We start from the raw sequence: 15,863 nt of genomic DNA on the forward strand, positions 1-15,863 counted from the left end.
GCAGGCGCCGGACCCACTGACTTGGGATCAGCCATCTGCCCCCGGGGCCCCGAGTCTCATCTCTAAAATGGGTTAATGAAGTTTACTCTCAGGACCCCCGAGCCTAGATGGCAGGGGTCATCTCAGGGTCAACACTGAATCCCCAAAAGCTCGAATTAACGGAAAAAGTGTGGAGTGGGAAGTGGGGCCGAGTAGAACATCTCCATGTGTTGCCTGTCACTCGGGCTTTATGTCTTGCAAGATCATCTTCTAGCATCTGAGAGGACACACCTGAGTTGACGTGTGTGCGTTTTCTCAGCACAGGCGTCAGAAGAAGTGCTTGCGGGCACCACCCGGAAGGCTGGAGGGGTGGGGAGGGGTGGGGAGGCACAGGCACGCACAGGCACACGTACCCACATGCCCACATGCACGTGAGCGCACACACACACACACACACACACACACACACACACGCTAGGAGACTTGCCCGGGACACAAAAACATGCTGACCTCGTTTGCAAGACACACTTTTGGGGTGAATATCCTTAAAAGAACAGACTACCCGACAGTATTCCGGACAAGGGGTCCTGAGACTCTTACCTTCACAGGGTCTTCCAGAATATTCTACGGAGAAGCCGGGGGTGCCTCCCCCGCAGCTGCAGGCGAAAGACCCCAGGGAGTTGCGGCAGGTGGAGCCCGGTCCGCAGTCATCCTCCCTCCTCTCGCACTCGTCGTAATCTGCAGGGCATTTAGAAAGCTAGTCCGGAGACCCTCCGCGGCCGCCCGACGGGGCAGGCGCGCCTCGGGAAGCGAAGTTCAGGTGCTCAAATGACAGCCGGACGGCCGCTCTGCAGGGTTCCGGAGACAGAGCGGCCCCCGACTTTCTGCCGGGGGTGGGGTGGGGCCGGGGGGTGGAGCAGCACCCCCTCAGCTCCCTGGAGGCCGGCAGACCAGAGGGGCCCCACCCAGCCCTGGGCTCGGGCAGAGGGACCCCAGCAGCCGCTCTCCTTTCAAATCTACACTTGGTCACTTATCTGACCGATAACGCAGGTTTACTGCAGGAAACAGATGAAACCCAGGGCAGCTCAGCCGAGAGCACACAGTTCCCCGGGAGGCCACCTCCCGGCGTGCGTGTTCGCACGTTGGCACACTTCCTTCCGGTCCTTTAACAGGCAGACTGGGGGCAGGTGCCGCTCAGCGGCAGGGCGCGCCGGGCACGCACAGGTCCTGGGCGCGAGACCCCGCGCCGCCACCGAAGGAAAACAAGAACAATTTGAATAAATAAGAGGCAGGCTGCAGCGCAGCTGAAACCGCGTTTTACACGCAAGCGGGAGCCCTGCTTTCTCCCCTTTTCCTTGGGTCAGGAATATTTTCTGTCTCAGCAAACCTCACTTTTAAGAATTGCCTGACGGCCCGTGGCATGAACACAGCATTTAGTTAATATCTTCCCTACACGGGATTACGAGTCGTTTCCAGTCTTCTGCTTTTAAAGTAGCACTGACATGAATGTCCTCGTACATAAGCTATGGTCCAGACTGAGATCGGTTTCCTTAGGATGAAGTCCTAGACGCGCTATTATTCTAAAGCCAAAGTGGATGAACAGTTTAAAAGTTCCTGACACACACTGTCAAACTGGCTTCCAGGAAGTGCGAGCCAATCCCTGTCCCCCGAGGGTGGCCTGCGGGTGCTGGCTCCCTATGCCCCCACCAGGGTCACCGTCTTAATTATTATTATTGCTCCTGGATGGGCATGCCTTGATTCTCCTGCCTTTGTTAGCGGCGTGTTTCTTCTTTCATGGACTGTCTATCCGGGTCCTCTGTGCACGTGTCTATTGGGGTCCTAGTATTTTATCCTCAATGCCTGTGATCCCTCTATATTTAGGATGCAATTCTTCATCAGATTTTCGGAATGATTTTCTCTTTTGTTGCCTATGAGAGATGTAATTCATAGAGGCAAATATTCCAGCCTTTTCTCTGCAGGCTTCACCCTTCTCATTCCAAAAATCAGAAAAATATTCATCTACATTGTCTTTGATTTTATTCATACATGTAACTATAAGCCTTTCCTCATTTATTCTCAGCTGTGATGTAAGCTAGAGACTGAATCATGTCCCTTCAAAACTTGTGTGTCGAAGCCCGGACTCCCAGTGTGAGTACATTTGGAGACGGGCCTGTTAGGAGATAATTAACGTTAAATGAGGTCATAAGGGAGGGGCCCCGACCCAAGAGGACTGACGTCCTTATAAGAAGAGATGCCAGATCCCTCGCTGTCTACACACCCAGAGGAAAAGCCAGGAGAGGACACAGCAGAAAGGGGGCTGCCTACCTGCCAGGAGGGTCCCTCACCAGCATCACCAGGACCCTGATCTTGGACTTAAAGCCTCTCAAACCATGAGAAAGTAAATGTCTGTCGTTGAAGCCGCTCAGTCCATGGTATTTTGTTGCAACAGCTCAAGCTGACTAATACAACATGAGAAAAGACTCTAAATTGCCTCTTCTCCCTGCTTCTTTTTTCACTTGTTTTCACTAGGTCTCCTTGGAAACTGTGCCTGGGAGGAGGTCTGGCTGCGGAGACGGACATGTCTGCCCTCAACTCGCCCAGACGCTGCGGGGGAAGGAGGGGCAGGATGCAGCCGCTGTGGGGATCCTCGCAGGCTCCCCCAGAGAGGTTTCCAACTCTAAAAACTATTTTTGAAAGAACCACAGTAGCAATAAGGGAGCTGAGCGTCCCTTATTTTCACATTTTCTTCGAACGCAGGGGAAGCCCTTAAGAGGAAGAGCACCTTTTAGAAACAAAGCCAGTGGCTAAGATTTCACTCTCTCGTCAGAACCCAGTGAGTCTCTGTGGGGCCCAGCCTCCACGTACCCCAGATGGAGGTGTCCCCTCCGACCACCTCCAGCAGAGACGTGTTCTGAAAGGCGGTGAGGAACGCAGCAGACACCTCCCGGACATCCACGTCTGCGACTGATCAGCAGGGTAAACTCCACCACGACACTGCCATTGGCGATGCGGGTCACCTCCACCCGCACCCCACCTGTGTCCAGGTGCTGACGCATGGAGGCTGGCAAGGAATCCCGCACCTTTAGAGAAACAGGGCTGGTGAGGAGAGCTGCCCGCGAGAGAGGAAACGGGGCACTTGTCCTGAGGGGGGCTCCTCCTGGGGTTCCGGCCAGCAGCCGGCTGGCCTCGGCAAAGAGGTCAAAGCCTCACGTCAGCTCTGGCCCCTGCCTGTCTGCTGAATCCCCAGGCCCAGCACAAATGCAGGGGGTTCTGAGACACTGAGCCCCATTCCCCCCCAACCAGCTGATGGGCACGTACCCTGTGGGCTTGTAACTTGGGAGGGGGCTGAACGAATGATCACAGGAAGGGACACCACCTTCCCCACTGCATTTTTTCTAGAACAGTCCTGTGAACCTCATGCTGCAGAACATCCCGCCTTCCCTTCTGCCTCCTGCCTTGCTGAGAACCGCTTCCCTGCGGACGTCCTAGGGGGACAGGTGGTTCTCACCTGTAAACGCCTTGTTTACTGTTCTACGTTTGGACAGAATCCTAATCACACACTATATTATTCCATTCTCTCCCATCAGGGCCAAAATGCCCAGAAAGGCACCCGATCTTAGAATGAGCTGTAAGCAATCCACATAATGCGACGTGCTATGGAAGAGCCCCCCTGCACAGTTTGCCCTCACAGAGGAAACCTCGTCTTCATCTGACCCGCATGAGGTTCGAGGCCCAGGCGGATGGGTTTCCAGCCCTGGGACAGCCAGCGTGAGCAAGGGTGTTGTTGCCCGTCGGAGGCTGCAGACGCCCGCGAGGCCCCAGAGCCGCCTGCAGCCACGCGGCCGCCATCATTATCCCCGGAATAGCTTGTCTTCTGTCTCCGTCTCTCTCTCTCTCTGGGGTTTCCAGAGTGGGATCTGTCACAGTCTGGGGTTAAAGTCATTTTTGTCTGCATTTCAAGCCAGTCTCAAAGCAAAGTTCCAGGCCCTTTGGTAGGAAGTGACAAAGAGCAAGGTGACACATTAACCCACAACCTCCCCGAATGTGTCTTAATGTCCTACACACGTGTTAAGGTGCACAGTTGTTTGCTGTCCTGAAATTCCAGACAGATAAAAACTTTGGCCCCATGTAGGCAAAAGACGAAATGCTTTAAAAGGGCAAGATTAATCAAGGAACTGGGGTGGCAGGGACGCTGCCTCGTGTGATGCTAGAGACACGGGAACTGATTTCAGTGGTCGTTGCTTAATGTGACGTGTAACTGTGATTTACGCTAAAGAAGATGACGATACACGTGTGAATCGAGCCATCAGCAGCTCTTGAATCCACGCACTGGGCCAGGAGCCGGGACCTCAGAATAAATAGAGCAGGAGCCCAGACCCCAGGGAGCCCGAGGGTACAGTTCCTGGAGGCAGCATGCTGGCTTTATCCAGGAGAAACGCCCGTGAGTGTGGACAGCCTCACCCAACACTGCAGCCGCCAGCATCACCGACGCGCCATCATGCTACTCCGCCAGTAGGTGGCGCTGCCAAGCCCTCTCCAGCCCGTGTCCTAACCTCCCAGAACTTGGAAAAGCTAAAATGTAGAGATGTCGTCTGTGCAAACAAGAGCCCTAGATTAAGACAAGTGCATTCTCTATTCGCCAAAGGGCAACCTAACCACCAGCGAAAAGAATGCTGAGGCTGCTACCCTAACTGAATAGCAACAACGGACCTCCCCAAAGAGTGCCAGTGGGACGGCAGAGGGCACTGAAAGAGAGCAAGAAAAAGAATTTTTAAGGCAGGGATCATAGCAATGTTAGTCACAGTAGCCAGAAGGCGGAAGCCACCCGAATGTCCATCGAATGACTGGATAAACAGAACGTGGCCTGTCCGTGCAATGGAATCAAGCCCTAAAAGGGATGAAGTCCTGATACCGGGACGAGATGGATGAAGCTTGAGGACATCACACTCAGCGAGATAAGCCAGACTCAAAGGGGCCGAACTGTATGATTTCATTTCTATGAAGCATCCAGAATAGACAAACCCATAGAGGCAGAAAGCACATGCCTGGTTCCAGGGGTGCAGAGAAGGGGGGAGGGTGAGCGACTACTGATGAGTATGGGGTTTCTTTTCTGAGACGATGAAAATGTTCTGAAATTAGGTGGTGTTGAAGGTTGCACAACTTTGTAAATACAGCCTGAACCACTGAATTGTGCACTTTAAAAGTGTGAGTTTTCACGGACATCAACAACAAACTATGGTTACAGAGGGGAAAGGGGGTGGGGGGGCTGCATTAGGAGTCTGGGATTAGCAGATACAAAGGACTGTATACAAACTAGATAAACAACAAGGTCCTGCTGCACAGCACAGGGGGCTGTATTCCGTATCCTGTAATAACCTGTAATGGAAAAGAGTCTGGAAAAGGACCTATATGAAGATGAGTAGCTGAATCACTGTGCTGTACACCAGAAACTAACACAACACAGGAAGCCAACTACACTTCAGTAATTTTTTTGAAGTGTGAGTTTTCTGGTGCGTGAAACAGATCTCAATGTTCAATTTCTTTCCTTTTAAGGCGGGGGCGGGGAGGCTTTCTGCTCCTCGGGACCCCACGTCAATAAAGAAGCCACCCTAAGCAGGAAGCGATGCGAGGCAAGGACACAGCAAGAGGAGGAGGTGTGTCTCCCTCCTGCTGCCGTGACTAATGGCAGATCCAGGACACACAGGCGCCACGCCAGAGCCAGAGGCGCTAGCTTCCTTCAGAAACGAGGAGCTTGCAGCATCTTCAGGTCTGAGTCCTGGTTAGCTGCGACTAGGATGCTGCCACCTCCCTCATTCACGTCCCAGGAGAAAAGGAAGATGATTCCGCCAACGTACCGCCCTGAAAAGCAGCCGCAGGAAGGCCTGGTATTCCCCGCTGCTCACGTTGCGGAAGGATTCTGAATACCTGACGTTCGCTATTCTGACTTGTCCACTGAGCTTCTGGGCCGCTGCAGGACGGAGAACAAACATGTAACAGATTATCAGCTCTATCTTAAAAATAGTGTTTCTGTGTTGGCCAGGAGCAGCATCACACTGAGGCTGACCTGCACTCTGTAAAGAAGGAACGGCACCCGGGACACACAGACGCCGCCCACCAGACTCTAGGGGGTGGCAGGACAAAGCCTGGGCACAGAGGGAGAGCCTTCTGGAGGCCACGGAGCTCAGCCACTGCAGCCCTGTCCTGCCTGCCGGGGCGGTTACCTGTGCACGGGATGCCCACGTAACCCACCAGCCGGCCGGGGCAGCTCTGAGAGTGAAAGGAGGCCCTCTGTGGTGACGGCGCCAGGGCCACGGGCGTGCGCCGGCAGTGAGGGCCAGCACGGCGTAGGATCGCCTTGCCGAGTGCCTGCTCACGACAGACCGCCCCGGGGTCCTGCCGCAGCCGGCTCTCCTCCCCCGTAGCCCTGCCTCTCTGCAGGTAAGGGCAGCTCCTGCTTTCACGCTGGTCTGTTCCATCTGAATCTTCCCCCTTCCAGTGGGGCTTCTGAGAGTTCGTGGTCTGGGAGCATCGCCCGGCCGCGTCCTGGCTTCCGGCGTGGCCGCCGTCTCCGGTCCCGCTCAGTGCCTCACCAGGGATTTGCGAAGCACCTGCCACGCGCAGGGCGTTCTGGGCAGCGCAGGAGGAGGACCAGGTGGTCCTGTCGGGGGCTGAGAGTCCCTCCCCCAGAAGCTTGCTGCCCAGACGTGAGACAAACCACAAAGCCGCCCCATTATGCATTCCTGGGTGAACCCCAACCCCATGTCCTCAGGTTCATGGCTCTCACTGCGCCTGGGAGCCACCGGTCCAGACTCCAGCAACTAGTGTCTGACCTGACCTGAAACCCACCAGGTGCACAGGTGAGAGCAGATGTGGACCCGTCTCAGGCCAGGGTCACACGCTCACGGGCAGCTCCGCCCTGTAGGCGCGGGTGAGACCTTCAGAGGCCTGATCTGCACTGAACGCCCAGCACCAGCTCCCAGACTCCTCCGGGGCTGCCCTGCCTGCCTGTCTGGCTAGCAGTGACCTCCCCTTCCCCAGCTCGCCACCAGCTTACGTGTGGCGTCGTCACCCACCTTCCCCGCTCTGACTTCCCAGTCCACGGCTAATTTGTACTTCAAAGCGTACAAACAAGAGCTCTAAACTTTCCCAGCTGCACCCTAACAGGTCATCTTAGGCATCTCCCTGGGGTGTGCACCCCACCTTGGAGACCACCGCTATCAACTCTTGGACAGCTGCCCAAGCTCGGAGGACTTCTCTGCAACATCAGGTCCACCCTGGCTGCTCAGCTAAGTCAGACATTCAGGAAAACACGTGGGTGACAGTTTCCCTGCCGTGCACCCGTGAGGACGCAGGTGAGCATCTGTAACCTCTGCAGAGTCTGGAACGCTTTGCAACACAGCCTCATGGCCCACAGTCTGCCCAGCACCGGTCCCTGAAATGATCCACCTGCAGTGTGGCCTTTACACACCAGCTGAGCATACACTGAGCCCGATGTTCCGAGGCGGAGAAGGAAGCGGAAACCCAGACGCCCACGAAGAAGTCCAGCTCCTCTAAACACCCAACCACCGGGGCCCTTTCCTCCTCCCTTTGAGAATCAGTGGTGATGGCGCATCTGAAGCCCATTACCTGTCCTCACTCTCAGGTGGGCTCTGGAACTTTCTTCCCCACATGCTTTGGCCACGATCTCAACCAAGTGCAAGACGCCAGGCTCCAGGTCAGACAGAGTCAGACTTGCGTTCTGGGTCTCCAGGTGCACTGCAGGGCCCCGAGCAGAAATCAGGGTGAGCTGGAAAGTGCGGTGCAGGGTGAGATCTGCCGCCCACGCCACGTGGAAGCCTGTGCTGGTCACGTTGGAGACTGAGACTCTGCCGACGGGGACGGGAGCTGGAAAACAGAATATAAACGCTCTGATTAAAATAAATTCAAGGATCCATTCTGAGGACACAGGCAAAGAGAAGCCTCACCCCACTGCTCGGGGACACGAGTCCTCAGGGACGCCGACCCAAGGGGAGTCAAGTACCCTGGCTGCTGGCTGCACAGGCCGGTGCACAGTCCCTGACTGCCTCCTGAGCCCTGGGCTCCCGGGGACGGCCCCCGCCCCTCAGTTTTGCCCCGTTTCCCAGCCTGAGGTTCCGGGACTTGGAGAAACCAAGTTTCCTTGAGCAGGTTCTGAGGGGCTCCTCCGGAGCAGTTGTTCCCCTCGAGCCCTGGGCAGAGTCGGGGGGAGTCAGCCAGGTGGCCATCTGGCTACAACCATTCCTACAGGGGAGCCGGGGTGGTGTACACAGGCTGAAGGGTTTAGTCTTGGATCTGGCACTGTTTAGCAGAGGAAATGCATCGATGGAGCTGCACTTAACAGTTGGTTCCATTTGGATGTAACCCAGGGTCAGGCTGGCTCAGTGCTCTCACACAAGGATGCCAGCACCGCCTTCTTGGCGGAGGCTGCACGGCCAGGCCCTTTCCTGCACAGAGGCTGCCTGTCTCCTGGGACATCACCCAGGGGTCTCGGTGATGGCTAAACACCTTGAAAGTAGTGAGTAATTTGGAACTGCTGGGGGCTGCATCAGGGTACGGGGTTGGCACTCCTGGGGGTCTATACCTGGATAGGGGGGCTATAGATGTTGGGGGCTGCACCAGGCTGGGGGTGCAGCACTGCTAGGGAGGTGCAGAAATGTTGGGGGCCCAACACTGCTGAGGGGCCACCTGCTCAATGCGCTTAATGCAACTCATGCCTGACTTCCTGCTCCAACCGCCGGCAACCAGGGAGGTTTCGGAAGGGGGAGGACAGGGTTGGAGGGAAAGCGGGGAGACCCAGGTCCATCCTAACCAGACTGGACTCCGGCCGCTGCGGGCCGGGGCTGCTCCGCACTGGGTTTGCACAGCCATGAGGTGAGGGCTCCACTTCCGAGCTGCAGAGCAGCCTTCAACCAGACGACGGTGTGAGCTTTGCCAACGGAAACACACACCACGTGGCTGCACTGGTCCCTCTGGGACGCACATCCCAACCACTCACCGCAGGCCGGGATCTTCGGAGATGCAGGGGCTGGGGCCGAGGGCAGGTCTGGGGAGCCGGAGGGTCCAGGGTCTGAGTTCTGAGGCCACGTGGGGTCCAGAGGTGCTGCAAGTGTGTCCCTCGTGGGGAGGCTGGCATGCCACTCAATGTGGCCCGTGGGTCCTTCAGTAGGAGTGGGCCAAAAGGGCAGCTCGGTAGTGGAGTTTGGAGGCAACCCCCCAAGGGGGTCCAGCAGGATGTCTGTGGCCCGGGGGAGGGGGCTGGGGGTTGGCCCAGGAGCCCTGGGGGCGAAGGCAGTGTTGGCCACCCTGCTGGCTGTCCACTGGCCCGTCTCCAGGCCTAGGGCCGTGCTGGCCTCCTCCTCCACGCCTTGCCCGGTGCTGTTACTACCGTAGCCGACCGTGCCACTGACCCCTCTTCTGGGTGGGGGCCCTGGGGTCCAGGCCTGGCCCACCGCAGGGGTGTCCCATGGGTGTGCGGGGCTGGGTGACCGGGCAGGGGTCTCCAGGCCAAGGGCTGTCGCTTCTGTGCTGGGAGCTGGGGCTGTTTCCCCTGTCACTGGAGTCAGCACAGCCCCCGTGGGGCTCACCACGTCACCTGCCAAGACACAGCCGCTCTCAGAAGGGGCATCTGGTCCACGTGAGCAAGAGCAACCCCCCCACAGGTGCACCCCGAGTGGGGACACAGCCTGTCCCAGCGGGCGATTAAGAACGTTTCACGGGGCCCGTGTTTGCAGTCTCCCAAGCGCTCTCTTTGGAAGGCCACGGGGCCTGTCCCTGTGGTCAGCAAGGGCGCTCGACCCTGAGAGCAGGGCCCCACTGGGGCGGCTGCAGACCCCAGACACCAATGCAGGGCTCGGTTCTCGCAGGCCTCAGACTGATCCCTTGGGCCTTCGGGAAAGTTCCCCCAAGTGTGTGCTCCGTGTGGGGCCTGGTGCTGGCCACTCTCACCAGCTTGCTGGGCATGGCGTGGGTGGACGGGAGAAGGAGGCTGTGTGGCTCTGAGGAGGCAGGACAGTGCGCGTGGCAGGTAAGGACCGGAGGCTCTCTCCCCAGGGAATCACTCTGTGCTGCTGCTCCAGACAGAGGGCCTTAGCAGGCAGGGCAGGCAGGTGGCTGAGTGCCTCTGCTGCCCACTGTGTCCAGAGCAGACATTGCCAATCGATCACAGCATTTTAAGTCTGGATGGGACCTCCCTCTGTTTGTCAACTCAGCACTCCAGGTGGCCCCAGCCAGCCGGTCAGAACTGGCCCCCCAAAAAACTTGGGGCCGAGGCATGCCAAGACTGGGGCTCAGGCCCCATGTCAAGACCATCTCCATCTCAGCTGGGCTCTTCCACCCTCAGGCTCCAGCCACCCAGGAGGGACCTCGCTCCTGGATTGTGTCATGACTTTCTCAGACCCTTTCATTCATAAAAATAATGAAAAATCATACTGTAAAATACTGGTATAAAGACTGGGTTCATCATTGATGTTTGCTGTCATTATATAAATTTCTTTCTTTTGATTTTAAGAGAAATGAAATCATTCTCGTGGACCCCTAACAGTATGGTGGGCCCCAGGCACTGTGCCCACCCTGCTTGATGGAGAAGCTGTCCCTGCTCCACCCCAGGCCCCCGGGGAGGAGGCACAGCCCAGAGCGGGGGGTGGGGAGTGTGGGGCAGGGGGCGCACCCTCGCAGGCCCGGCCCGGTCTGGAGGGGTTGGCATCCCCGGCCGTCCGGCACCGGCAGGTGTACGAGCCCTCGAGGTTGATGCACTGGGCGGCCGGCGAGCAGTCATGCTCCAGGCTGTCCGCACACTCGTCCCAGTCTGCCGGGCGGGAAGGAGACAGGACACAGGCAGGTGAGAAGGTGGCCAGAAGCTGCCCAGAGAACAGACAGGCCACGGAGCGGAGTTCTACTGTCTTTGCAGCGAACGGCTGGGGGGACGCGGCGGGGCATCAGGGAGGCCCTTGGTGCCCAGCCCCCAGGGGGAGGCCCTGCCCAGAGCCCTCCCTGGAAGCCTCTATGTGAACCAAGCTGCCAGGCTGTGCACCCTCCTGCGCCCACCTCCTCCGTGGCTGGCTGATCTGGGCAGGGGTTAAATGGGGCGCCGGTTCCTTTGGGGACATTAGCACCCACAAGGGTGAACACAGTCCCCTTTTGCTCATTCTTTGCTCCCAGGGTGCTTTCACTTCTCTCTGATGTGCCAACATCCCCTAACACTTAGTGTCTCAAGAAAGAAACAGAAAAATCGCGGAGCCAGGAGGTGCCCAGTTAGTGGAACATGAACCTTCCGAGACACGGAGAGGAACGGCCCTGCAACTCCTCCCACCTGAGTCCGGGAGGCGACTGTCGGAGCCCGAGGGCCGTGCCCTGGGAAGCCAGAGCCTTCTGACTGGAGCAGGGAAGTTTGTGAAGGAAGCCCCCCTGCCTGTCAGCCCCCCAAAGCCCTCTCTCCCTTGCTCGACCTCTCATCATGCAATCCAGCCCCCAGTGGCCAATCAGCAAGCAGCCAGGACCAGCTTTAGGCCACATGGAGGCAAAACTCACCAGGAGGACCATCCCTCCTCCTCCTCCCAGCCTCTCCTCTCCCACTTCTGCTCCCCCAGGTCACCACCACCCCCATCCCCGTCCCTGCCCTAGGAAGGAATCTGACCTCCAACCTGCAGGCTGCTTAATGGGGCTGGAGCCAGGCTGGCCAGACAGCAGGGCCCCTAGAAGAGCGGAGGCCCCGGTCGAGACCTGGGCTCAAACCGCAGAAACCCAGGAGGCCATCTTGGGGTGGTGACTCCCCTGGCCTTCGGTCCCCCAGCACACGGCTCGGGAGCAAGGCTGAGTAAGGTGCAGGCAGCTCCATCTGGTCTTGCAACAAAGCCCGAGGCCACACGGTTTTCTGATTCTGAAGGAAGAGGCAGGTCTGTGCACCGTGAGAGCTGCCAGGTGGCCTCTGCACCTCCTGGGCCATCAGACAAGGAAACAGGCAGGAGCCCGGTGCGGGTCTGGGACAGGATGTGGCCCACCTCCCGGAGGAGCGGGGCAGCCGTGGCAGAGCCGCACCTCCTGGCACAGGTGAGACCTCAGAACGAGTTGTGGAGGACCCAGGACAGGCCGCGCCTTCCCTGCAAAGGCAGGCTCCTCGGGGGGCCCCAAGCTGTCTCTGAGGCCTGGGCGGCCTTCGGAGGTGAAGCCTGGCCAGAGCCCTCGGCCCTTGCTGGGGCCGGCGTCAGAGTCTCAAGGAGGATGATGGGCACAGAGAACCTGGTTCTAAGGGCGCCACCCACAGAAGCTGGACCAAAGGCAGTGCCACCCAATCTGGATTAAGAAAGGCCACACCAGCAGGCCAGGTGGACGGTGACAGCCCCGGGGCCAGGCTCCCCAGCTCACACCCCTTCTCCCGCCGCCCACAGAGACACAGAAAGGACCACTGCGTCTGAAGTGCTGTTGGGAGCCAGCGGCCGCGGGGAGCTTTGGGGAGCAGTTCGGCCTGTCCTGAGCCTGCCCCCCGCTGCTGTGGTGACCCAGGGAGCCTCACACAGAACGGGGCCGCGGTTAGAGCTTGTCTGGCTGGCGTCTGCGCAGACACAGAGGCACGAAGGGACCACAGAGTGGAGGCCCAGCCGGTCAGCGCGCTTACAGCCGATGAGCGGGGTGGCCCTTACAGAGCAGATTTCAAGGAAGGGTAGAGGCAGGGGTTGGAGACCCAGGGAGAGTGACGGGGCGGGAGGAGGGAGAGGAGCCCCTGGAGGAGGAGGAACTGCCGTCAGACGTGTGCTGGGCATCACGTCATTCGCCCCCGAGGTGGGCTGCGTCCTAACCTTCCTGCCTCCCGGATAAGCACATGGAGGCCCTTGTGCAGGGCCCAGGGTGAGCGAGCGTCAGAGCTGGGACCCCCGCCCGGCCCATGAAGTACCTGTCGAGTCAAGACTCCTGTCTTGGGGCAGCATGGATGGGACTGGACCCCGGGGTGCTGCCCGGCCTCAGGCCTCCAGCACAGGGCCCACCCCTCAGGGAAGAGCAGGACACGGGGCCACCCGGTGACCCCGGGTGCACTGACCTCCGGGAGAAGATGGGTCAGGGCATCGTGACCCCCACGCTGCTAGGATACGTCGACCCGCGGGAGGCGAGAGCACCCAGCTAACCCAGAATGCTCGGGGTGCGACCGCACCGTTCCCATAGGGGCTGCGGAGGAGAGTTTTCTGTGCCGCGGTTTGTTGACTTTGAGCAGAAGGGCAACGGATGGGCTTATCCAGTCCCCAGGCTGCGGGGCTGGGGGCTCTTGGGGGCAGGTGCGGGGAGAACGGCTTCCCCACACTCGGGTCAGGCCTGCGCGGCCTCCCCAGGTGGGGGCGGCAGCCTGGGGGCTGCTCTCGGGCTCCTGTGTCAGAAGCCAGCGGGAACCGGGTCAGGGGACTCGGAGCGGGGCGGGGTTGCCGCCTCGTGGCTGGGCAAGAACAACTCCCCGGCCCAGGGAGGGCTCCCCAAGACGCCCCTCAGCTCCGAGATGTGAAGCAAACAGCCTCCTGCTTGTCAAGGGCACTGCGGTGACAGCCTGCCCAGGGCTCCCAACTTCCCAGGGCGCCTCTAGAACTACATGGGGAGGCTTAAAACGATCTGCTGAGAAGCCTGGGATGTTAGCAACGCAAGGTACCCCTTCTTCTTTGTATAAGTTTGCTGAGGCTGCCATGACAAACTGTCACATGCTGTCAAGCTGGCTTAAAGCAACAGAATGCACTCTCTCCAGTTCTAGAGGTCAGAGTCCAAAATCAAACTGTCAGCAGGGCCCAGTGCCCTCTGGGGCTCTCAGGGGAGTCCTTCCTGCCTCTTCCAGCTTCTGGTGGCCCCTGGGCTTCCTTGGCTTGTGGCCGCATGCCTCCAGCCTCTGCCTCCGTCTTCATGTGCCTCCTCCAGTGGCCCTGGGTCTCCTCCTTTTCTGTTCCTTCTAAGGACACTGTCACTGGATTTAGGGCCCACCCTGATCCAGGACGATTTCAGATCCTTACCTTAATTTCACCTGCAAAGACCTTTCTTCCAAGTACGGTCACATCTGAAGTTCTGAGTGCACTGTCTTTTGGGGCCACCACTCAGCATACTGCATCGTTTGACCTACGCCCAGGTGCACGGGGACCTGGCTGGGAAGCATCGCTGGAGGGCTGGGCTGGGCCACCTGAGGGCTGCTCAGCTCTGTCTCAGGTGGGCTCTGGGGGCGCACACCAAGGACACATCCACTTGGTGCCCGGTGCCTGCCTGGCTCTTAGCCCCTGAGCCCAGGCAGGCAGGGCCACCCAGGTGCAGAGGGCCACTCAGGGAGACCCCAGGCTACGCAGGCAGGTGCTTCCCAGGTGTGACTGACTTCAGGTGTGACTTTCCCACGGCCTTCCCTGGGTTGGGTTGGGGCGACACACAACAGAGCTCAAAGGGCACTGCAGGGCTCACTCTGGGACCCAGCTCCACTGCGGGGTCAGAGGGACGCCCATCCCACAGACTGGGCCCCAAACAGGCTCTCTGACGTAGGGACCGTGGTGCCCTCACTGCGCGCAGGAACTGCATCCCGGCGTATGACGGCAAAGCCTTCCCGACATGACAGCACACCGCCTCTGTCTCTGTTTCTGTCTCTCACCTCCCCTCGTCCCTTCTGTTCCTCCCACATCTCTCTCTGTCTCTCGGTGTCTCCGTCTCTGTCTTATCTCTGACCGTCTCCTCCATCTCTCTCTCTCTCTGTCCCCTCCCCACTCTTCTGCTGACCTGTGACTTCCTGCCTCAAGGCAACTCCAAGTAGAATTACAGAACGTTCGGTCTCCTGAAGTAGATCCATGTGTCAGTGCGAGGTCCAGCGGCCAGGCGGTGCTTGGACTTGGACGCAGACACAGTGAGCTCCCCATCTTCCTGCCCCTTGGGGACCCCCCAGCCCGGTTCCCTCCTCGGTTCTGGGCCCACGGCCCCAGAAGCATCATCCAAGGGAATAAGCTTCCCCGGGCTCCACGGGGTCGCTTCTGCCACCAGGAACCAGGAGGTGCGGGGCACAGGCGGGCTCACTGGCAGGGGCTGTGGCCGGAGGGCCCCCGTGGAGGAACCCAGGGGCAGGGCTCAGGGTTCATTTTCTTTAACTACCTTTCAGAATAAAGTGAACATTGAGCAGAAACAACACTGTCTGGACTCGAGGGCATTGCGGTGGCGCCCAGGTGAGGGGACGAGGACCCACCTTGCACACGTGTCCCCCGCGGGTCGATCCGGAACAGGCCGCTTGCCCACAGTGGCGGAAGCATGGGGGCCAGCGTGGACACATCCACTGGGAACTCGGGGTCCCACGCCGTGAGTCTGAGCCTCACGACCACGCTTCCGGCCTGGAGGGACACGATCTGTACCCTCAGCTTCCCTCTTCTGTACAGGTCGGAAACCGCGGGCGGGAAGGAGTTTTCAACCTGGCCCAGAAGAGGCAACAGACGCTCAGACGGAGCAGACTCTCCCATCGGCATCTTCAAAATGGTCTAGCGGGGCCCCAGGTGAGACCAATGAAAGGGGCCCAGAGTCCATGTGTCCCCTTCATGGCCAGGAGGCCCCCCCAGCTCACGCCCCTGGGACTGGAGGCCGGGCCTGTCTGCCTTTGTGAGAACTCAGAGACCACTGCAGTCTGGGCCCCATCATGCACAGCCCGCTCTGGGTGCTCCGGAAACTGGTAGGAAGGTAATTTGTGAGAGACAGACAGACAGCGGGATTGACCTCTAGACTGAGTGGCCAAGAGGGGAGGAGCTGCTGAGCGACAGCCCTGTGGCTCTTTGGAGCGGCTCCCCCTCACTGGGCTGTATCCCCCAGGCAGCACCCAGGCACAGCCAGGGCCTTAGGGCCACCTGTGCCCGAGCAGGGGAGACACCAACCTCGCCCCACCTTCCTCC

The 15,863-nt window shown here is 59.1% G+C and overlaps 1 protein-coding gene across 1 annotated transcript in view; it reads right to left on the bottom strand.

Annotated features, from left to right (window-relative positions):
• UMODL1 (uromodulin like 1) overlaps positions 1–15,863 on the bottom strand; it is a 58,953-nt gene that overhangs the window by 16,267 nt on the left and 26,823 nt on the right. Inside the window, 8 exon segments of the mRNA XM_032460919.1 lie at positions 580–717; positions 2,845–2,944; positions 2,946–3,059; positions 5,835–5,947; positions 7,606–7,863; positions 8,993–9,589; positions 10,664–10,801; positions 15,173–15,392. Of these exon segments, the coding sequence (XP_032316810.1) occupies positions 580–717; positions 2,845–2,944; positions 2,946–3,059; positions 5,835–5,947; positions 7,606–7,863; positions 8,993–9,589; positions 10,664–10,801; positions 15,173–15,392 (1,678 nt within the window).

The sequence above is a fragment of the Camelus ferus genome, chromosome 1, assembly GCF_009834535.1.
Source record: "Camelus ferus isolate YT-003-E chromosome 1, BCGSAC_Cfer_1.0, whole genome shotgun sequence".
NCBI classification, from domain to species: domain Eukaryota; kingdom Metazoa; phylum Chordata; class Mammalia; order Artiodactyla; family Camelidae; genus Camelus; species Camelus ferus.